The following is a 23,840-nucleotide window of genomic DNA, read 5'->3' as shown; positions in this document are numbered from 1 at the left end:
TTCAGTTGTATTTTCTAAAAGTATTTGTATGTGTCCTGATATTCCTCTAGTTTATAAACACAAAATTCTCTAGCAACATGACCTTTCTCAAAACACTGTCTATTTTACCTACAGACTAGTCGACTAGATTACATGCTGTATTACTTTGCAGGAAACTTTCCACAAAATCATCAAGAAATTATGGACCTGTAAAATTAAACAGTCCTGTTTCCTACCATGTTGCAAGGAGTCAAATTTGGGTGGAGTAAGTATATAGGTGTAGCCTACTATACTCAGTGTACATGGCATATTATAAGTAATACTTCATCTTCTTCTTCTTTAATGGTGACTTGCAACCAAGTGGAGCATTATCACCATCAATTGTATTACAGTGTCCTTGTATCCAGCTGTGTCACAGTGGGGGGGGAAATGGGACTGATTAACTGGGGCCCTGGGGGTCCTCAAAAAGCCTGACATGAAAAGTTTGGTTTTGTTTGCAGTTTCTTATTTGTAAGTAATGATTTCCATGATTAAATAAAAATTGGCTGAATAAATTAGTATGAAGACTAACCTTTTTACAATAAAAAATAGTGGTCCAGTGATTGACTGCTTTTGCTGCTGGAGCACCAATGTGGACTGTTGTCTTTCTCCAGAAAAGGTAAAAATTGGTTTCCAAAAAAGAAAAGAAAGAAAGGAAAAGTAAACTGACTGCAAATAAATAATATAAACGTGCATTAGAGATACCTGGCAAATACCTGGAAGGGCAGGAGGCCCACAGAGACTGCTTATGCACAGCACCCAGAATTTGGTGCCACGACCCTGCTTATATCCTTGTTATTAGTTCAATATTTTTTTTTAGATAACTGAAGACATGCTTTGAAACTGACGTTTGAGAGGTATTTGCAAATACTGTTTTAAGGTCCACGTGTTAAATTTTTGTAAGTAGTACTGAATCATTTAGCCATATCTATTTATTTGGCTGAAAAGAAAACGTGTTGAGTCTAAAATGTAATGTATTAAATTATAAACAAAATGTGCACGATTTAAAATGTTGAATTTAAATTCACCCAAGGCTGCTAAAACTCCAGATTCCCTGGAAAAATACGGAGGATATAATGTCAGATGTTGAAATACTAGAACACAAATTCTGATTTAGGGTGGATTTCCTGTTTAACGTTGATATAATATCACAAGGACATTTACTCAACAATTGTTATTATAAAAAACATAATATTCATACTTATACGCAGCGCATGTAAACGAAAGTCAATCTGAATGCACTTATTGTATTATTATTACAGTCCTATTTTATTCAGACGTTTTTGTTGGTTCCTGGATTTACGACAGTTTTACGACCTTGTTTACGGCAATATTTGACAGGCGAGCGCGTAATTTGTAAACAGAGCTAACAGCCTGACTCCCAGAGGTCGACGCTGCCTCTTTTAAAGTTTTCAGTCGGCAATTTTTGATGGACTTGGATTATTTTTGTCATCTTCTCTCTTTTTAATTCATCGGGGGCGCATATTGTAAAGCGGTGACCACTTTTTAAACACTTTGTCAAAGTTTTGTACATGGCTTCAGCTAGCTACGTTAGCTGACATGCTAACCCAGTGGGGAGACAGTACGTTAACGTTATCGGTGAGGCTGCCTGGAAGACCGGCTGCTTCGTGTGAGAGCAGCCAGGCATGCTAGTGCACCTCCTCGGGAGATCTTTGCTTCGATCGGGACTACAGCGGCTCGGGGTCCAGCGGAGGTGGTTTTGTGCTGCGCAGAGGGAGCGGTGTCCGGACACACCGCAGCAGGCAGACATGATCCGGGGCCGGGCTCAGATCAAACGGGTCCTCTGTGTGGCCGAGAAGAACGATGCGGCTAAAGGCATCTCAGAGATCATGTCCAGCGGCAGGTCCAGGAGGGTTAGTCACAATGACTCGGCATTAATTTTAATAATCGATCATTTAAGTCTTCTTTCAAGCAGCACAGCTAAACAGGGTTGGAAATTAGCACCAGTCAGCAGTCAAATGCTGATAAAATATGCAAGTGGCTGCTAGATGTGCCTCATTCACCTACCAAAACACACCCAAAGATAACTGATTGAGTCTATTAAATGGCTGCTAGATTTTGAAATCCACCAGCCACAGTGACAGGTGGACAAAAATGAATTTCCAACTCTGCTTTCTACTTTTTTAAATTACATAAAACTTGAATATCTTTTGGTTTTGGACTGTTGCTCAGACAAAACAAGCAATATGAGCATACCTGCCTGGGCTCTGGGAACTTGTAATGGTCATTTCTCACTATTGTCAGACTATAATGTTACAGAAATTGATAAGTAAAAAGTAATCATTAATTCAAGCCCTTAGTCAGATGATGTTACTGTTCAGGGATCAGTTTGTTTCCTCATAGTGAGTGAATCTTTCCAGGTTGTGGCAGACCTCACACTGGATTGCAGGATCACTTTTACTAATGATTTGTTATAGTGAATCCATTATTTGGCATCCAGTTAGACACCAGGATTTCAGCCTAATATAACATTAATCTTATATAGAATCCACTGGTGTTCAAAGTCACATGCTCCCCAAACACCCTCACCCCAACTCAAGCGATTTCTCAATTAATCACCTGGTAAGATATTTTTAAAGCAATAATTCACTGGTTCTCGCCTCTTAAATGTGAATATTTGCTGGTTGTCTCAGTCTTCTATGAGGGTTTACTGAATATCGTTGGGTTGTCGACCGTTAGTTGGACATCATAACCGATTTTTTTCCCCCCAAGTGTTTTTATTGGGCTAAAGATGAAATCACACATATCATACTGCAGTTTCAGCGCTCATTTAATTTTACAGGAAACAGTTTTGAAATGATAAGCGCTCATATGTAGGAGAACGCAAACAAAAACACGTAAACAAGACAAAACGTAGGTGTATTAAATACTCATGTATGTATCAATAGATTTGCATTACAACGGACAGCATGAAATGGAGGGACACATGAGAGACTGGAATACAAGACCCAAAGTCAGCTATTCACAACTTGCACCAAAACTGTAAACTTCATTGGGAATTTAATAATTATAAATTACTCGTAGCACCTTTTTCTGGATTATGTTTTGTTAAAAAAGAAAACTTTTCATATCTAGACATAATAGACAACATATACGCCAATACCAATATATCTGTGAGAGGCAAATATCGGCTGATAAAATCGGCTGATCGATATATCAGTCGGGCTCCAGTAATTATTGATTGGTATTATGAAAAAGCAACTTTTTATTACTAAGTTAAGCAGTTTATGGGTGAATTAACAAAATGGGATTGTCTGTTTCTGGCTAGTCCAGTGACAAAGTAACTCATGACACTGAAACATCAAATTGCTCCAACACTGATTGTCTTCTTTTCCATTTCAGATGGAGGGGATGTCGAAGTTTAATAAAATCTATGAGTATGAATATCATCTCTTTGGTCAGGTCAGTGGACACCGTGAAATAATTACACATGTACCTGTGTGTCTTTTTTGTGTTTCACATTTTCTCATTATGTCTCCATCTCGCTCCAGAATGTGACGGTAACAATGACGTCAGTATCAGGTCATTTACTGGGTCTGGAGTTTAAAGCACCGTTCCAGAAATGGTAAGTTGAAATAGCTTTTTTATATATATATATATTCAGCATCACATTATGTGTCAAATCAGCTGATTGTATTTGTTCCTCTTCTCTCCAAAGGCACAGTTGTAACCCAGTGCTGTTATTTGATGCTGAGGTAGAGAAGTACTGTCCAGACAACATGATACAAATTAAGGTATGCTTATATGCTGCTGTCCTCCCAGGAGCCACACTAATACACAAAAACAGATATTTTTTGTATTTAAATTAAGCTATGGCATCTGTCATTCGTTCTGGAGCCACATTATGTGTGTTACTGTGATGTTTGATTTGTGTTTGGACCAAGATTTACTCACAACTCTCCGCCAGTTTGTTTTTTGTGTTTTTGCTCCAATAACTTGCACAAGTTGGCAGCAGACAATGTACTTTTTCTGCCTTTTCCTCTCTCTTTATTTGGAGGTCACAGTTTTCATTGAGAAGAAATAGTGATGATTATGGATAGTAGATATAGACGTGACAGATTCTCTCACTCTTCTTTACTATGATTTCTTTTTTCCCCTCTCTGTCTCCAGAGGACACTAGAGAAAGAGGCAAGACAGTGCCAGGCCTTAATCATCTGGACTGATTGTGACAGAGAGGGAGAAAACATCGGCTTTGAAATCATAGATGTCTGCAAAGCAGGTATGATGGTTATATGTGTGTGTTGTTTTTGTATTTGTTGTGTGACTGCAGGACAAGTGAGCATGTATATGAAAGCCTTTTTAACATTTTGGGAAAAATGCATAGGCCTGCTTCACAAAGTTAGATGAGAAGATTGATACCACTCTGATGTCTGTACAGTAAATACAAAGCTGGAGCCAGAATACAGTTAGCTTAGCTTAGCATAACATATAGACTGGAAGCAGAGGGAAACAGCTAGCCTACCTCTGTCCTAAAATCCACCCACTATTGCCACTTAATATGTTATGTCTCACTTGTTTAATCTGTTCAAAATGAGGACTAAAATTGGCACATTTTGTGTGTGTTTGTCCAAAAATGGCTCCTGATTATAGTGCGTGTGTGTTGTTTTTAGTGAAGCCCAATTTACAAGTCTTTCGGGCAAAGTTTTCTGAGATCACCCCCAACTCCATTCGGAGAGCTTGTGAGACTCTGACGGAGCCGGATGCTAACATCAGCGATGCTGTGGATGTCCGTCAGGAGCTGGACCTGCGGATAGGTAAGAAAGCACTCTTAAACCGTACTTAATGATACATAGTGACACACTAATGCGGGGGAATAGATTCTTTTAGTATTATTAAATGGCTCAACTGATGACAGCACAATCACAATTTGGTGACCTTGATTAAATGTCACTTCACCAATCATACAACACTTTAAAAACATATGAACAGAAGTCAGTTACATTCAAGCCCTTGACAAACAAGTTCATACAATGCTGATTTAGCCTACCGCCGCCAGGGAAAGCTCTGTATTTTGAAGTGACTTTACCGAGCAGGCGCACCAGCCAGAGCTACAGGGGGCGGGAATGGGGGAGAGAGCACAGTGACAGAGCAGCAGCTGTGACGGAAAATCCTAAGAAACGTTCAAGAAAAAAATTCTGTAATTAACTCTTCAGTTAAAAAAAACTCAGAGAAAGGATTAAGTTAACAAAATGAAAGCGACTGACAGCAGGAAGCTCACACGCGTCAACAGCGTTTATGTAATTACTCTCACTGCCCGAAGGGGGAGACAAAAGTCCCACACTCAAGCTTTAATATGACCCCATCCTCTCTCCTGTGCTCATCTCCTGCAGGTGCGTCATTCACTCGATTCCAGACGCTTCGCCTGCAGAAGATCTTTCCAGAGTCTCTGGCCAATCAGCTGATCTCGTACGGCAGCTGTCAGTTTCCCACTCTGGGCTTCGTGGTGGAGCGCTTCAAAGCCATCCAGGCATTCATACCCGAGACTTTCTACAAGATCAAAGGTACAAACTCATCTGTGCACAGACACGTAGATCAGTTGTGTTCAAGTTCTCAGCTGATACTCACTCCTCTTCATGCCTTCTGTTCTTTGTGTCTGTCTTTGTCTCAGTGCTGCACGAAGTGGAGGGGGACACTGTAGAGTTCAGTTGGAAAAGAAACCGTCTCTTCAACCACACAGCTTGCTTGGTGCTCTACCAGATCTGCATGGAGGTAAGTGCCTGTTTTATATCATGTTTTGTTACGTCCGTTGTTACTAGTTTATGTTTGTGAATGTAACGTTGACACCCTTATGCTTTTAGTCTTTGGGTTACTTGTTTAGTTTGGTCTCTTGAGTAATAACTCAGTTTCTTCAGTAAAATCTCTGTTAATTATTATGAAAAGTTGTGTTAACACACATTATTGGATAAACAAACAAAGAGAAGTGCAAGCAATTGTATCACATGTATCTTTACATATTCTATTCTCTATACAAAGTTGGACTTCATTGACAAAACAGTAATTTTACTTCACTGAACACAGGAGCTGCTGCCTTGATTGGTTAGTTTGTTTCTGTTATTGTGTGACTTTGGTGTTTTAAAGGGTTAGAGAACATAGATGAATATAACTAGGGTTGCCCCCTATTAGTTGACCAAACGGTCGTCGAAAGGTCATTGGTCGGCAAGATTTCATTTGTCGTTTAGACGTAGAAAAAAAACAAAATGTGAAACTCTATTAGGAGCTGCGCCTTGTCAAAATAATTTAAAACCTATATGACTGGACCATGTGTGAATGTAATTTGAAAGGACAGACAGAGGAAGTGTCCACGCTCAGCAGTCAGACAGGAGTCAGGTTAATTTCCAGGGCTGGTACCTGCGGTTATTCCACAGGCTAGTTAATAACATGTCGGGCAGGAAATCCAAAGTGTGGGATCATTTTGAGAAGGTGAAGGACGAACCCAAGGTGATATGTAAACTCATCTTCATTGGTCGACTACAAACATGACGTATCATCTGAAACATGGAAGTAGCTACATGCCCATTAGCCCACAGCGTCATTAACAGGCGGCTCGCTCAGTGTGTGACGTGCACTTGTAGATAAAATATAGGCCTATATTAATGAAGGTTCATTAGTATGGTTTTGTATTTCTCTGTAATGTAGCACAGTGTTAACAATGTTACTGATACTATTCTTTCTCACACCTTCAACTCAAACCACCAAAATATATCATTAAATAATTAAATTAATGTCATAAACATGCAGGCGACTAGTCGACTAATGGCCCTAAATGACGACTATTGGAAGACTAAGAAAATTCTTAGTTGGGAGCAGCCCTAAATATAACGGCTTTAGTTCCCTGACAGTAAGGGCTGTCTGTCTGGGAGGTACTGAGCATACAGCTGGATAAATGAGACTTGGATTACACTGCACAAGTTTTGTGACAGTTTGTAATTGGATGCTGTGATATAGTTTTGCTGTTGACCCTTATAACTTCCCAAATTCAGTGTAACAAGGGGTGAATGACTGATTTAAAGGGTCATTTGCAGTGTGAAATGATCCCTTTAAACAGCTTTTGCAATGATGTTCCTGCATCCCAAAAATGGGTGTGAGGTCAGGGCGTCTAGTGGCCTAATGAGTCAGAGATACAACATGGCTTGCAACATCACCAGGGTTCAACATGTCAGCTCTCTTTCCTGTGTTTCCTGTCTGTATCCCAACTTGTTGCTGTCACACAGGCAAAATGCCAAAAAAAGATTTTTTTTTTGCTGTTGCATAACAGATGCAAAATGTAGTAATACTAAAACACAGCAGGAGCATGGCAACACATGAGTGAGTGAGTGATTCATGTAAAAGCTAAAATACGCTGATAGGTGATGTTACCTGCGTAGAAAGGCACCTGTGTGCGTTTGTTTATTTGTTTGTGTGTATGTGTGTCCACTCTGTGGTCTAAGTGCACACGTGTAACCTCTCCTCGACCTTCAGTTATTACATGATGAGGACACAGCAGTAAATTTGAACGTGTTGTTGTCGACCTGCCGGGGGAAAAAAAAAGAAGCATACTAAAAAGCCACATGTAGAAATGTACACATGAGAATATCCTTTTCACTCATATCCAGGATCCCATAGCAACAGTCACCTCAGTAACCAGCAAACCCAAGAGCAAGTGGAGACCGCTGCCTTTGGACACTGTGGTAAGAATACAAAGTCAAACAGACACACACACACACACACACACACACACACACACTCAGCACTTCAGAGAGAGTCGTGTTTGTCCGCTTCAGTGTCCTTGTATTAATACCCCCTTGCTGCTTTGTCCCACTCTGTCTGAACAATCTTCTACTTTTAAATGACCGACAGGAACTGGAGAAACTTGCATCTCGTAAGCTCAGAATAAACGCCAAAGAGACCATGAAAATTGCAGAAAAACTCTATACCCAAGGGTGAGTGCACGTTTGGTGATGTACATTCATACTGCAGAGTTGTGTCTTGGTCCGGCCATATGCTGAATGCCCTGTTCAGTTTATCATCCAACAGTGTTTATTTGATATTTTATTTGAACGTGTTTCAGTCAGATATCTGGCTTGCAGCCACTTCATTGAAGGCTTTGTGATGTCAAATGTATTTATTGTTTACCAGGTCGGTAAAGCTCCTCAAAGTCGTGCCTATTTTTATACATGGAAAGACACCATCTGGCAGGGTGGTGTCTTTCTTTAATAGATGAGTTTACATGCAGTGTCACATTACCTGTTCCCTCCTGGTCTGTCTGTGTGACTGCCTGTTTTGTTTTTTGTTTTTTTTGTTTTTTTTTTCTTTTTTCCCTGCTCAGGTATATCAGCTACCCCCGCACAGAGACAAACATTTTCCCCGCAAACCTGGCTCTCAGCCCCCTGGTGGAGCAGCAGACACACAGCCCAGTGTGGGGGACATTCGCTCAGAGGGTGCTCGACCAGCCTGGGGGTCCAAATCCAAGACAGGGCAAGAAATCTGACCAAGCCCATCCCCCGATACACCCCACCAAGTTCTCCAATGCACTCCAGGTAAATCTGGAAAAACTGGAGCTCAGTTGTTCAGATGTTCCTTTTTTTACCCTCAATTTTTCCCCCTGGGGAAGACATTTTAAATAAAATAACGAGACGATAACTAAAAAAATGTACTAATTTTTCCTACCAAAATGTTCTTTTTTGAATAATAATAAACTAGGCATGTCACCGTATTGGACAATACCAAAACAAGTGAAATTCCATGATTCTGGATACCCGTTTCAATACTACAGAAAAAATAAATCTCATATACTTACACTTAAACTCCTTTATTAGGAACATTAAAGTTAAATTTGATTTAAATTTTATGATTAATTCCTGATGAGCTGCCTCGGACGCAAAGTACTAGTCTGTGTGGGTTCATGAGATTTTGTTGGCATTAAAATATATAATAATATATAGCCTTACAGTAGATTAACATATGTCTCCTCCACTTGTGTAGTTGTTCAGCACTTGTACATATCAAGATGTGACTGTTTTGGCCCCCTTTAGCTCATCTGGTAGAGCAGGTGCCCCATGTCCAAATGCCTTGTTCTTGCTGCAGTGGCTGCAGGCTAGGTTCCAACCCATGGCTCTTTGCTGCATGTCGCCCTGACTCTCTATCCCCCTTTTTTGCTGACAGCTGTCCTATCAGTTTGGCATCAACTTGGTACCGAGGTATAGACTCTCTTAGCACCCCTATAATAAACAATCCTCATAAAATACAGCCACCAGTGCCTGTGTCCAACCCCTGAACTGTTTCTTTTATTATCAACAATGTGATGGGAACAATTGGCCCAAAGATTTCACGGATTGCTTCTGCTTCCTCTTTGTCCAGGGCAATGAAGGACGTGTGTATGAGTTCATTGTGCGGCACTTCCTGGCATGTGTATCCCAGGATGCCGTAGGGCAGGAGACTGTGGTGGACATAGACATCGCCAAGGAAAACTTCTCCACCTCGGGACTCATGATCATTGCAAGGAACTACTTGGACGTTTACCCGTATGACAGGTGGAGCACCAAGGTATGGTGTGTGTGTGTGTAAATAACAGACTATGACTGTCAGCTCAAATAATTGTTGGTCTCATCTTCTAAACTAAATAAACTCAGAGAACATTCAGAGCGTGTTGTTTGTGGTTCCAGTCGCCTGCTGTCTCTTGCTCCATTTCCAGTAAACCTGCTTTGTATCTGTGTGGCAGGTGATTCCAGTGTATGAGCAAGGCTCCCAGTTCCAGCCCTCTGCTATTGAGATGGTGGATGGACAGACGAGTCCTCCGCAGCTGCTCACTGAAGCCGACCTCATATCACTGATGGAGAAGCATGGCATCGGTACAGTGCAGACACGCACACGCACATGAGTCTGCAGCCAAATACAACCAGAAGTAAAGAAAATTTACCTCAGTGAGAACAGTGTAGAAACATCCCTATACCTTGATACATTTCTATCATCTCATGTCGTCTCAGCCAGCCCGTACACACAGTTTTTTTGTGTGTGTGTCGGGGTGTGTTTGGTGACCTGTTTACACTACATTTAGGTTTATAGTAGTTTTTCAGTTAGAGCACGTAAACACTTACCTTGAGCAAACTTAACGTAAGCAGCAACTTTTGTAAACCTTAAACTAACGACTTTTCAAGTGATTTCCCTGATGCAAACAAATTTCCGATGTAGGAATAAAATCATGACAGTTTTTTTTGACAGAGTTGCAGCATGCTCCTGTGATCTAGATCATTTTGTGTAAGGTGATCATAAAACTCAGCCTTTTTCTCATCTTGATGTTCCAACAAAATCAAACATGTTTAAAATTATTGTAAGTTTTTAGTCTTGGCTCGTGCAAATACTGAAGTGCAATGACTTGAACATCATCATCAACCTATGGCTGCTCTCTCAGCACCAAACAAGAAGCAGTAAACCAGGTAGACAGTAATCATGGAGGGGACTCCAGGGAGGCGCAAGAACATGAACAAGTCTTGGTTCTCTTGTACTGTGGAAAAGGAGGACAAACTGGTAGAGTTGTGGAGTGACAAAAAACAGTTTGCCTCTCATTCCCACGGTCTCCTCCAACTAAAATATTGCAGCTGTCCAACGCAGGCTGGTAGCAGGTTGAGGCAATAAATGCAAAATGTAAAGTTTGTTCACAAATACAGTTTATCTTTATGGATTATATTGATGCCAAATTGACAAGAATACTGTCGACATATGATGACTTTTATCTTGTGAATCTAGAGTCACGTGTTTTTGCAGACACTTAATCGTTAATATGTCATATTTTTTAAAGGCAGTTTTGCGTAATTTTTCCAACCAGGAGCAGGATGGAAAATAATCTCAGAAGAAATCTAGTTGGAGATCCCTAGTCTTTGCAGAATCATAAAGTCTGTGACTAAAAACTCGCATTGTCTTTACATGTCAAAGGGTGTCAGACTTTAGTCTTTAAATGTTTTTCCAGTCCTCCAGTGTATGGCAGGCATTAGTGACCCTTTTGTAGAGTTAACATTGACCGGTTATTAGTACAGGTTTAACTGTTCTGTGTACAAACTGTGTGTATTACAGGCACAGATGCAACTCACGCAGACCACATTGAGACCATCAAGAGTCGCATGTACGTGGGCCTGACAGCTGACCAGAGGTTTCTGCCTGGAGAGCTCGGCATGGGACTGGTGGAAGGTATGTACACACATACACACACACACACACACACACACACACACACACACAGACAGTAGGTTTTAATACATAGCGATGTTGATAGGCTCCTTTATGTCGTTGTCCCTGTCACTCAAATGTGTTTGTTATCAAATTTGTGTGTGTTTGTTTAGGCTACAACTCCATGGGCTATGAGATGTCCAAACCGAACCTGCGTGCTGAATTGGAGGCTGACCTCAAGCTGGTGTCAGAGGGCAGGAAGGACAAACGGAGCGTGCTGCAGAACCAAATCCAGAAATACAAAACCGTCTTCATTGAGTCCGTCAGGAAGGCAAAGAAGTTAGTAAAAGTTTACCTCAGCATAGAGTTGTATTTTTCTGATGCACCATCTGCACCCAAGTGAACAGAACGGTGCCATATTTTACAATGATGGATTACTAACACCTGTCCTGTAGTCATTACAGGATGATGGCTGCTGTGACTCTGGTAAGAAGTAATTTTTCTGTCGTTGTCCCAGGTTGGATGAAGCCCTGTCGCCATATCTGGGTGCAGCTCATGAGATCACTGAAGCAGAGCAGCAGGACATGGAGATCCCGCTGCCTGTCAGGAAGTGCCCTCACTGTGGGCGGGACATGGTGCTGAAGAAGAAGAGGGAGGGAAACAGGTGAGACGAGACACAAGGCAAAGTTTAAAACTGTATCATCACAAGAAAACGAAGATGGTGCCCATAAATACTTCATTCTGCATTTACTGAGTGCTCACCTCCTCCCCCGTCTCAAAAGGTGGCATCGATGCTCTCATTCACTTCTCACACTTTAAGAGATCATGCCAATGGTTCTGCATATTTTATCACATTAACTGCAGATCTTAGTTTGATTCTTTACTTTGGTAGCGTGTCATGATCTCATTTAGCAGAGACTTGAAATTTTGTTAATGGCACACTAATGCAGTGTTATGTTGCTGCTACAACAGCAGCTTTTTGACTTTAATCTATCAGATTCACGCTGTTATTCTTAGACATCCAGGGTGTGCGCAAGTACCTTTAAAGTCTGAACAGGGAGTCTACAGCTATTGACAAGTTAAATTTATGGCATTTTATAACCTTTTCAATACAACCAAACTTGCTTTTGAATACACACCAAAACACATTGATGTCAGCTCAAAACGAAGAGCTCTCTGCATCAATTTATGATATATGTCTTTAATTATGACTAAATAACTGCTTTGCTACTCGCATAGCGCCAACACCGCAATTTCTTGAAGTGGCATGACTTAAAAATATTGAAGACAATCTGAATTTAAGACAATTTGATATTTCTTATGTCCTTTTATTAGTAAATGTGTATTTAAGACATTTTAAGACTTTTTAAGGACCTGTGGCCACCCTGTTAAAATGACCTAAATTCAATTGTACAAATATGAGGCCTTAAATGTCATTAAGTAGTCTCAACTTTGAATTTGTGAGGTCTTAATTGCCACAAATATTTGATCTTATTTCATTTATCCATCTTTAATTTCTTTCAGTCGAAAGCTCCTCTGCGTCAAAGTCCACATTTCTGATGTTAGGAATCTTTAAACTTTTACTTTTTACTTGCACTTACTTGTTGATAAAATCTTGATTAAGCTAATTCACTCTAATAACCATATTCCTACATAAAACCTATGTCTGCAAGGAACTACATTAATTTTTATACTTGCCTTCAATACTTGAATAAGAAAAAGATGATTTGTCAAGGAACAGTCTTAAATGTGATTAAAATGATTGTGAAAACTGTTGCGAAAAGAGTTCCTGTAAGCACATAATATAAGTTTCATAAAATACAAAGCTGAGTAAATAGTCACTGTGATTGATTACATAAACCAAGCTTGTTTCAAGGCTTTGCAAGTTGATCGTCATACAAAAAATTACTTAAATAAATGAGAAGAAGATCACAGACGGTCATTATCCTCCTTTTTCTTCCTCTCTAACTCTTCCTATGGTCCTGCAGTAAGTACCTGTCCTGCACGGGCTACCCAGCCTGTAAGACGGCCGTGTGGTTCCCCGACATGGTGCTGGAGGTCAACAGAGATGACAGTATCTGTCCCACCTGTCAGCCACGCCCTGTTCACATGTAAGTATTCATTTTATACTGGGCCGTGTTTAATTTCATTTCACAGAGCTGGATCACAGGAAACCATGCAGATAGTTTATGATCCTGATGAGTTCAGACTTTCAGAACTTCTTCAGTTCCCATCTTCCTACCTGCTTTGCGTATTATTTTGTGCTCAGATATTTTGCCTATGAATTGTGAAACATTAGATGAGCAAATTTGGATGTTGCTCATTCAGTTCTACATATGTAGAGTGTACGATATAATGTTTTAGATTTTTTTATTATATAAAAGTAATTTGGATACTCACAGATTTTACATATGAAGTTCGATTTACTCATTGTCAGGAGTGCAACTCAGTCTGTGAAAACAGCTGTGTAATGTTTTGTGTGACGAAGGATGGAGCTTTCTAAAGTTTGATAGAATAACCCTGATGATGTCACTATCATCAGCCTCAGCTATACTTTGTATTCAGTGCTAACTAGCAAGTGTTAGCATGCTAAACTAAGATGGTGAACATGGTAAACATTACACCTGCTTTACATCAGCATGTTAGCATAATGAGCATGTTTAATTAGTCCCTTAATCAATCATGGGGGGTAGCTGTGGCTCTGAAGATCAGTCTGCATGTGGAAGTATCCTTGAGCAAGATACTGAACCCCAAATTGCTCCCATGGCTGCTCCATCAGTGTGTGAGTGTGTGTTGAAACAACTAGCAGGTGGCACCTTGTATGGTAGCCTCGGCCACCAGTGTGTGAATGTGACTCGTAGTGTAAAAAGCACTTTGAGTGGTCGGAAAACTAGAAGGGCTCTTTACAAGTGCGGGTCCATCCAATTATAGGAGTGTTTTGGGCAACACATAAATTCAACCAATCAGAGTGTCATCTCCTATTCCCTCTAAAAGCCAGGTGAGCTTGCACCTGATGCACTGCTGTTTACATGGCAGATAATTGGAGAAGCGAGTGGTCTCCTGCTGAGAGTGATGCACGAGGAGCAGTAACGTCACTGTGGAAATTATCACCGGGCATTTAAGCAGCAGAACTAAAAACTGTAGTTATAAACTTGACACAGGAAACAGAATTAAACTTTTAGCTTCTAAAACAATCAATGAAGGAACGCTTCTTGTCGTGCACACAGCGTCAGCAGCTCTGCTCTGCTCTCTGCTACGTTCACATTTCAGAGAATGCAATTAATATTTTCCTTGTTAGTGATGTGTTGTTTCACCGACCTGCAACCCATCAGAACGTCCATGCAGTGTATGAGCATAGTGAACCCACGTATGTTGGTGCATCTTACTATCTGAATAATGCGTACTTTAAATAGCACGCCATTCTGCGCCACTCTGACTTCAGACCAGGTTTTGGATGATTAATGGCACATCATTTTCTGCTGCCTCAAAAAAACAATGGACCAGACCACACCTCATTGTAAGACCTACACATCCACGGGCACACAGATGGGTGCTACTTGCACAACATGGGCACTGGCAGTGAAAATAACAGCTGCACTGGTCTGAAACTAGCAATGATACTGTGCACCGCTTTGTGCTAGTTCTAAGATAGGGCCCGTAGTATATTTTATATATCTCTCACAAGTCTCACAACTTTATGTTCTTACTTGTTTGTTTTAACCTAGATTTAAAAGTCCAGCTGGGGGCGGCAGGGGCTGCATATTAGTTTCAGCCAAACCCATACAGTATATGCATAACATCTGTTGCATTGCTCCTCTGTATGTAACAGTGTTTAACTATTTGGTCCCTGTTAAATATATAAAATGGAAATGCAATACTAAATTGCTGAAGAACCCCTTTAAGCAAAAAGAGAAATGAAAGACAGAGTTTATTTATGAAAGTTTTAAAGCAGAAAACAACCAGAATATTTGAATATTATATTCCTATATAGTTGCCCCTCACTGGTTTCCCCATTTTCATCACTGGTCTTTAAATTCGGTTTCAACATTGCTGCTCTGCTGGTTTGGTTTTACTGTGGCACTCTGTTATAAATACTTTGTCTTAACTTCCTCTCAGCACAGTTCACACCCACAGCATCTACACGTATTGAACATTGAATTAAACATGCTATTTTACTTCCACTCCAAGGACCCTGTGCTGCCTTGAACACACAGCTTTCATTTCTCAGATTAATGAGAAGTGTACGTAGGCGCAGCTTGTTGTGCAAACACAACAACAAACACAGATGAGGCTCTCAGTGACTTCGGCAGTGCAGAAAACTTGTCAAATTTCTTGTTTACACAGTGGGCGTTAACCCTTTGAGCACGTGCCTCGGCTCAGTCCAAATATAGGGCACGCTCGCGAGCATCGAGCCAAAGTGCTCCACACCAGCATCTGTTTCCATAGCAACCAATCTGGTACAGAGCTCAAAGTTGAACTACAGCACTTACTCTAAAACAATATCACAGTTTTTTTCTTTTCTCCCAGCAGTGTCAGCGTGTTGGATAACTTCAGACGCTGTGAACAGCAGACGTATGCAGTAATAAACTGTGAGCCCGTTTGTACCTGGTACTGATGCATCCTGGGTGATCTGATCACAGGTGCACAGTTCTAAATACAAGAAGGGCACCACTGCACTAATGCTCTATCACTTTCCCATTTAACAAGTTGGTGGAAGTGTTGCGTCACTGTCCATTATTTCGCAGACAAGTTGAATTCTGCTGATATCTCCACCTGTATTGACACAACCGCTAACGTTACTAGCGGCTGTGTTAGCAAGCAGCCAGCTAGAGTATGGATGTGATAACTGAGCAGGGCCCTGTGACCTCCTAGCATACGAGACATAGGCAGTAACGAAGTCTGATCGAGCGGTCAGCTGGAGACGCATGGTAGACACAGGTGTGAACAGCGATGTGTCCCAGCTGTCCACTTGTGTTCGGATCACCGAAACACATTTTAATACCAGTGTATATTTCTTAACGCGGCAGCCTCACCAGTCGCCAAAGCCCCTTACTTTTTTATTCAAATTATTGTTGCACACCCACCTGCTATCGCCTGATGATGATGACCCTTGGGGGATTTTGGGAGATCCATCCGAAGTGGATATCCGGATATCGGAGCCAAGACTTCCTCTTCTGTGCTCGGGTCATTTTGGCTGATCTCTGTAAGCAGATATCTCACTGTGAATGCAGAATGCACTTCAGCCAACGTGCCTCTCCACACCAGTGTTGGGTGTAACGCATTACAAAGGAAGGCATTACTGTAATCTCATTACATTTGTTGGTATCGCAGTAATGTAAGCCTTACTGTTCTAAATTCAGTAATCATATTACGGTAACTAATCAAACAGTTATTCCAGGGCTGGTCGGCCATCTTTGACCTTTCGTAGCCATACTGGGTAAACTTCCTTCATACATTTGTACTTTGAACAGAAATCTGATTGTAGCTACAGTCTGAGTTTTGTCGTCTGTTCCTAGTGCACGGACTGAGCTGGGAAAGAAAGCTTTTATCTGCTCTGCTCCTCTTACTTATAATAACCTTCAAAAAGAGTTGAAGCTACGTGAACTGGTCTCTGCCTGATGTTAAAGCTCTTATAAGTACAAGGATGAATGAGTTGATTGGGTCTTGTAATTGTGCGTAGGCGATCTAATATTTCTACACGTTACTGTATGTCTTATGTTTCTTATTGTGTGGTTGTTTGGCTGTAACTTTTTGTGTGCTGCTGTCTTGCCCGTTGATCTCAACGGGATTTACCTGGTTAAATATAGGTTGAGTAAAATAGAATAAAATTAATTATAGTTTGATAGACTCCTCCTGATGAGGTGTAACCACTGCTTTAGTGATAAACGTCAAATAAGCTGGACTAATGCAAGCGACTCCAGTGAGTTTGTTTAAACTTGTAATCATCTGGTGCTGTCAGGAAGGCTGACGTCTTTTATATTGTTTTATATATTAATATAGTTTTATTTTGAGGCAGTTGCAGCCTGTTGCAGTGCTGTCTGGATTCTCCTGAGCCATGTTTTTTGCTGATGTGTGGGCAGAAGTAAGGTTTAATATTTATTATTGTTATCTTGTAATTACGTAACAATGCGTCTGAGGCAATGCTGCGGACTAACACAAAAGTAATGTAACAGGAAGTGTAAAAAATGACTCTCCACAGGGAGTATTTAACTAATGTAATGCATTTCTTTCTTTTAAAGTAAGGAGTAATGTACAATACTCTTTTGAGTGACGACTCTAACACTGCTCCACACACACTCAGATGTGATTGATCAATATTACTCAGACTACAAATGGAAACCCGAACACTTCTGATACCACAATCTTGTACTGTTGCTTACAGACTCTGCATACATAAGCACATTTCTATTTATAGAGATGAAGTAATGATCGATTACTGTCTTAAAACTGGTTACATTCTCCTCAAAACTCTCCACACAGTCAGTGAGGACTAAACTTTTCATTGCTTTGACACCAGTTTCATCTTAAAATCTTTAAAATGTCTGTCCTCTCTCAAACTCAGCCACATCCAAACCTCTGCGTACTTTCATCCATATTTAAAGCTTACAAACTGTTTCAGTTAAATTTACATACAAATAACGAAGCCCTGTAATACCTGGTGGATTTGGACCAGCGCAGCACAGTTCTTTATTTTCTGTTGCTGTTGGCTCAGCTCCATCACAGCGTGTGTATACTGAGTTTGACTTCTTAAACATTTGTCTCCTGTGTGTGCTGCATTCTTCAGGTTGAAGTTCAAGTTCCGCAGGGGCAGCATCCCTCCCATGATGCCTTTAGAGTTTGTTGGCTGCATCGGTGGATGTGATGAGATGCTCAGAGAGGTGCTGGACCTGAAGTACCTCCGAGCAGGAGGAGGTGGGGGAGGCGGAGGAGGTGGGATGGGTGGAGGAGGAGGAGGAGGAGGAGGAGGAGGAGGAGGAGGAGGGGGAGGGGATCCTCATCCACCAGCTCCAAGGCCCCCCAGACCAGAACCACCCAGAGCCCCACGTTCAAATCCTCGCCCTTCTCTTCCTCCTGTCCCCTCCTGGACGCCACAGCCTCGCCCTCCAGCAGGTGGTGGTGGTGGATCCAGTGTAGACACCAACAGTGATGTCATTGTGTGTAATTGTGGTCAGGATGCGCTCCTCCTCACTGTGCGCAAAGACGGCCCCAACCAAGGTCGCCAGTTCTACAAGTGCAACGCTGGGAACTGCAACTTTTTTCTGTGGGCAGATCAGCCGAGTCAGCAGGGTGCGCCACAGAGTCGAGGGCCTCCGCTGCCTGCACCATCGAGGCCCTCTCTGGGGGTCAGTAACCACCCTGGAGGAGGAAGGGGGCTGCAGGGTGGTGCAGGAGGACATGCGGGACAGATAATGTGTAACTGTAACGAGGCAGCAGTGACGCGCACGGTGCAGAAGGATGGTCCAAACAAGGGCCGGATGTTCCACGCATGTGGGAAACCAAGAGAACAGCAGTGTGGCTTCTTCCAATGGGCTGATGAGAACGCACCTCCACCAGGTGAGGCGCACACACACACACACACACACACACACACACACACACACACACACACACGCTCTACCCTTATTAAGCTGAGGCTCGAAATGACAATCCATTGAGCCTAAAGCCTGATTTATGAAGGGGCGCTCACTCGACAGAAATTAAAGAGCTGTGCAATGTTCTCAATTTATGCTTCAGCGAAAGGTTTCAGTCATCTCCATGGTAACTAGACGCTATCCTCTAGCGGGCTTGGTTAGTTACATGTCAGCCGCATTGGTATATGTCCATCCTTTCAACAGCTGTTTGTTTTATATCTATATTTGTGCTTCTTTTGCATTTTGATATTGGAAGGATTTGATGAAGTCAGTGTGTTTGAGGAGGAGGAGATTTTAAAGTTGCTTCTACTGAGAAGACAACTGGGGCACAAGACAATGAGGTGGTCAGTGTGTCCATTGAACCAAACACAAGGGAGCGACAGGGTGAATATGTGACCCAATCACACTGCTTAACTAAATATGACAGTGTCCACGACATTACAAAATTCTCTAGTTGCGCGACATGAAAGGGAAGTGTTCCTATTATTTTTTGAGTCACTCTAATGCACAACCTGACCTGGCATCTCGGGAGCTTTAATTAAAGGCAGGTGTGCTGAAGTGAGTGGGGTTACAGTCTTTTGCTGCTGCCTATTTGGTTACTCTTAGTTTTTTATTGTTTAATGAAGTCGTTTAATACCCATTGATTTGAACTTTGTTTTTGTAAAGGCCTGTTTATTTGGGGAATGTTTGTTTGGGGATTTTGTTTTCATTCTTTTGAACGTGACAGTCAAATCAGTCAGTTAGTGTCATCCTGCAACCCTCCACACATCCTGCAAATCAGTCAACTCTAAAACCAAGCAAAGCACCTGGAACATCAAACAGTGAGTGAAACTAAACTAAAGACAGTGAGCAGCTATTTTCAAACTTATTTGCAAGCTGCAATACAAAGTGTCGAGCAACACTTTTTGCTATCGAAAATACGTCATTTCTTTTGAGCAAAACTCATCAGAAGTGTCAAGTGCTCTGATATAAATCAGGCTTAAGAATGGCAAAGTCAGTTGGGTTGTTCACCACTTTGGTCCAGATATACATCTCTGTTAGATATCATCTTGTCCTAAAGATGGCGCCTGGTAGTAACACGAAACTTAAAATGCACATCCCTAATTCCCGCAAAACTAAAGAAATTTCAGTCAGCTGTACTTTGTGTCTAGCGCTTGCTAACACATCATATCAGCTAAACCTCAGCATGTTAGCACTGTCAGTGTGAGCATGTTAGCATGCAGACGTTAGCATTTATAGTGGATATTAGGGGTGTAAATCACCAGCTTCATCACGATACGATATTATATCGATTTGTTTGTATGACGATATGATGTTTGCCGATATCACAAAGTCTGTCACGATACGATTTTGATTCGATTCGATTCAGGAGCCTGCGATCGATATGACGCGATATCATATGCCCATCTAACACAATCATTTACATCAAAAACAACTAGAATATGATTTGACCATTTTATTTCTGAGCTCTGTTTGTTGTTTGAGCGGAGGCGCGCTTGCCCAGAAATGGTGACACAGACGTGCTATGTGAATTTCAAAATAATTGTGTATCTTTAAGATGACGATATGCAGCGATGTTTTCATTTTGCATCGATGTAATTGGATTGTTAATCAATGTATCGATGTGGATCGATGTATTGTTACACCCCTAGTGGATATGGACACGTTTTTTGCTTTAACTTACTATAAAATAAACATTGATTTCACAGTGTAACAGCTATAGAATAATAACACCGTCAGCGCAGGGTTTACACTAGACTTTCATTTTGACGGCGATTGTGGCTGCTAATATTCCATAATTCTGGCCATACAGAACATCTGCTGGACATATGTTTTACATTGTAATACAACAGCCTTCATTTAAATGGTAATACAACACTTCAAATTAAATAACTTGAAAATAAGCTAGGCTAAATAAAGAAGCGGCTTATTGAACAGAGTGACTCATCGCATGTTTAGTGGCAGAGGCAAAGAGGAAAATGACTCACTGTGCCAAGCGTCACATCTCCACTCTGCTCTATGAGGAGACCTGTGGTGTGTTTAAGGTCTTCATTGACACCGCCACCTAACTATTTCAGCATGCCAAGAGAAAACTGTGACTGCTATGAATGTGGCGTGTGCTCTGAAGAGGCAGGGACACACTCTGTACAGCTTTGTTGGATAATTAGATCTGTGCACAACTTAAATCCTAAAAACTAGTCTGCATAGTATAAGTTTATATTTAAGTTGTCTTGCAACATATTTTATAGGTCACAAAATATTAGGCTATTTAATATGCTATTAAGGAATTTATTTATTTATTTGGCATGTTTCCCACCGAGATAACTCCACGTGATACCGGCGAAAAAGTCTGCACATGCCAGCTAATGTAAACCCAGCATCAGTGTTTAGACTGTTTCCCTATAAGCCTCGCTTTCACTGTGCAATTCTGTTTGCCACTGGGTACAACCCGGGAAAATGAAGGCTCGTATTTCGGCACAAAAGAAGTGCGGCACCCAAAATAGGAAGAGGATACAGTCGTGCTTTTGTTTTCCCTGTGAGTTTCTGGTAGCTATCCCTAGTTACCTAATGGTATCAATAGAGGTGCCGAAGTTCTTTGCAGTTTCTGTCCCCAGGAGCAGAAATGGAGAACAGTGGAACAACCGTCTTTAGTTTCTGTCAGCGGCGGGGGTCTCGTTCTGACTGTATTACAGATGGATCACTGTAAACCTTTGTTGCGTAAAGTTAAATATTTGTCTTTCAAAGCAAACAATTAGAGTTGCGGTACTTTACTTTTACCTGCTGACCAAGTGGGGACTTTTGGGAAAATCCATACGTTTTGGTTTCAGTCTGTGGTACTCATACCAGTACACTTAGTCACTTTACTTTCTCTTTCTCTTGCATCACGAGCAGACTGTGTGTCATTTCGAAGGGCGAAAACATCCGTTAATACATTCACATATACAATACATCACAGAGAGATATTTGCAGTGCATTGCATTTGATTCCTCACAGTTAAACGTCTCACTGCATTAATCTGGCTGTCAAATAATTTACACCATGAGCCTGGAGTCTTTGTGAAACACACTGTGTTTATTTAAAACATCTTCATACGAGCAAAACAGAGAAGATGTACACTGAGATCAAACACCAGAAAGAAAGCGAGAGAGATCAGCCTCACCTTAATCTGAACTCACTGATAAAGAAAAGCTGTCACGACTCACAAACACTTCCACTGAGACCTTGAGGCATCCATTTACCAGGCTGACACGGCGCTGTCAGTCCCAGTGTACACAGAGAAATCTGCTGCTGCTTTTCCTGCAGTGACCTGTAACTGCTTCATGTTGTGTTTGACCTGTGTTTTCAGTGTCAGGTGGGTTTGGTGGTGGATTTAATGGCGGTGGAGACGGAGGGAGGAGGGGAAAGAAGATCCTGCGAGATGCTAACAGACCTCCAGCTGCTAAGAAAGCTCGTACCTGCGGCATCTGCCACGTGGCGGGACACACCCGAGTCACCTGTCCCCAGCGGTGACCACTGCTCTAAGACAATGTGAAGCTTATGAAGTCTGACTTCAAAGTGTGAAGTCAGATTTAATTTTTCAAACATGAAGCAACTCAGACCGTAAGTACCTCTTCGCAGGGGGTGGATCTCTTCTTCTGGTATTATCGGAATATAACCGAGAACTTGTCCTTCCTGTAAAGTCACATTTTGATGACAGTTCCACTTTGGTCTTGTTCGATCACAAGACCAAAGTCATGTTAATGACTAAAGAAGCCAGAAGTTATATTTCCCAGACACAGCTGTGCAGCACAATGATACCTCTGTTATAAAAAGGGGGCGTGTCCAAGACAATTTGTGACTAAGATCAATAGAAATGAGGTCTCTTCTGCTCTGCAGTGTGCTTCTTCAAGATGAATGCCTGTTTTCTGGCCCCTGGGAGGAAAAGTAGAAGTCATTTTGGGTTCAGTGTATTTCCCAAAATGTGAAACTTTTCCATTAAAGGGACAGTTCACCCCACATTCAAAAATACATATTTTTCCTCTTACATGTAGTTCTATTTATCAGTCTAGATTGTCTCTTTCCAGAAATCATGACCTGGTCACTGAAGATAATCCACAGACCTTGTTGTGAGCAGTATCATGTAGGAACTATTTCCTTTCTCCTAAACTTCACCCACCAACCTCACTGCACATAAAGCGTGTATCTTCTCATGGAGGAGAGGCTCGTGCTTATGACAGCGTGAGATGTAAACATTGATGGCATCCTTCTCGGCTGAGCTGTCACGTTAGCTAGCTCAGTGGTGCTAGGTAAGCTAGCAGTGTATGCCCGCTTCCTTCTGCATGGTGATACAGTTAGTGGGTGTAGTCGTTAGAAAGAGAGTAGGTCCTTCATGAAACTGCTCACAACACAGTCTGTGGATGATCTTGAGTAAAGCCCCGATCACACAAAAGGTGTTTTAGCAGCTGGAGTCGAATTTTGTTGTTGTTTTTAATGAGAATAAAGTTTTTTGCTCGTGGTTTTTGCATTGTGGAGGACCTGGCGTTTCTGCGCTCTAGGCACTTGGTGTTGTTGGTGGAGCACTCTGAACTCCTTGAGTTGAAAAAACTTCACCACAGAGTGGATAAGCGCCCCGCGTCATCTCTTTTTCCCCATTGTCCAATCAGATTATTTCATAGTCGGGCCTTCTGTGGTAGTCACGACAAAAAGTTTACAGTTCTGTATTTTTGATTTTGGGGTGAACTGTCCCTTTAAAGCACACAGCATTCATTAACAGATGTGTGCTCTGCGCTTTTACTTTCTGAACTCTTGCTGCCAGATGACAAGAGGAATACATGGAGAAGGTGAACCAGTTTTAAAACGTGTAGGTGTTTGTAACCACAGTAACCTGAAGGTGCTTGACAATTAATGGAAAATTCACTTATCTGGTCTCGGATCAAATTGACGCCCTGTTTATTTATCTGTATTCACAATACTGACTGCTTGCCTCAGATCAGCCCTGCTGTCTTTAATGACTCAATGTGTATTTTAAATAAAAACCTATTTGCACAGTTT

General features: G+C 41.5%; 1 protein-coding gene across 1 annotated transcript; it reads left to right on the top strand.

Annotated features, from left to right (window-relative positions):
• The first annotated feature begins 1,356 nt into the window (after positions 1–1,356).
• top3a (DNA topoisomerase III alpha) lies at positions 1,357–23,840 on the top strand. The gene is made up of 19 exons (XM_050069746.1): positions 1,357–1,892; positions 3,382–3,441; positions 3,531–3,604; positions 3,698–3,773; positions 4,150–4,258; positions 4,650–4,793; positions 5,370–5,540; positions 5,648–5,748; positions 7,632–7,706; positions 7,876–7,958; positions 8,345–8,555; positions 9,376–9,561; positions 9,737–9,866; positions 11,086–11,199; positions 11,352–11,517; positions 11,696–11,842; positions 13,167–13,289; positions 17,963–18,732; positions 22,156–23,840. Exons 1-19 carry the CDS (start codon positions 1,665–1,667, stop codon positions 22,317–22,319), a joined length of 3,132 nt encoding a protein of 1,043 aa, XP_049925703.1. The 5' UTR covers positions 1,357–1,664; the 3' UTR covers positions 22,320–23,840.

Source organism: Epinephelus moara, chromosome 18 (genome assembly GCF_006386435.1).
Source record: "Epinephelus moara isolate mb chromosome 18, YSFRI_EMoa_1.0, whole genome shotgun sequence".
NCBI classification, from domain to species: Eukaryota; Metazoa; Chordata; class Actinopteri; order Perciformes; family Serranidae; genus Epinephelus; species Epinephelus moara.
Note: the sequence above shows the minus strand (reverse complement) of the source record. Positions and strands in the feature narration are given on the sequence as shown.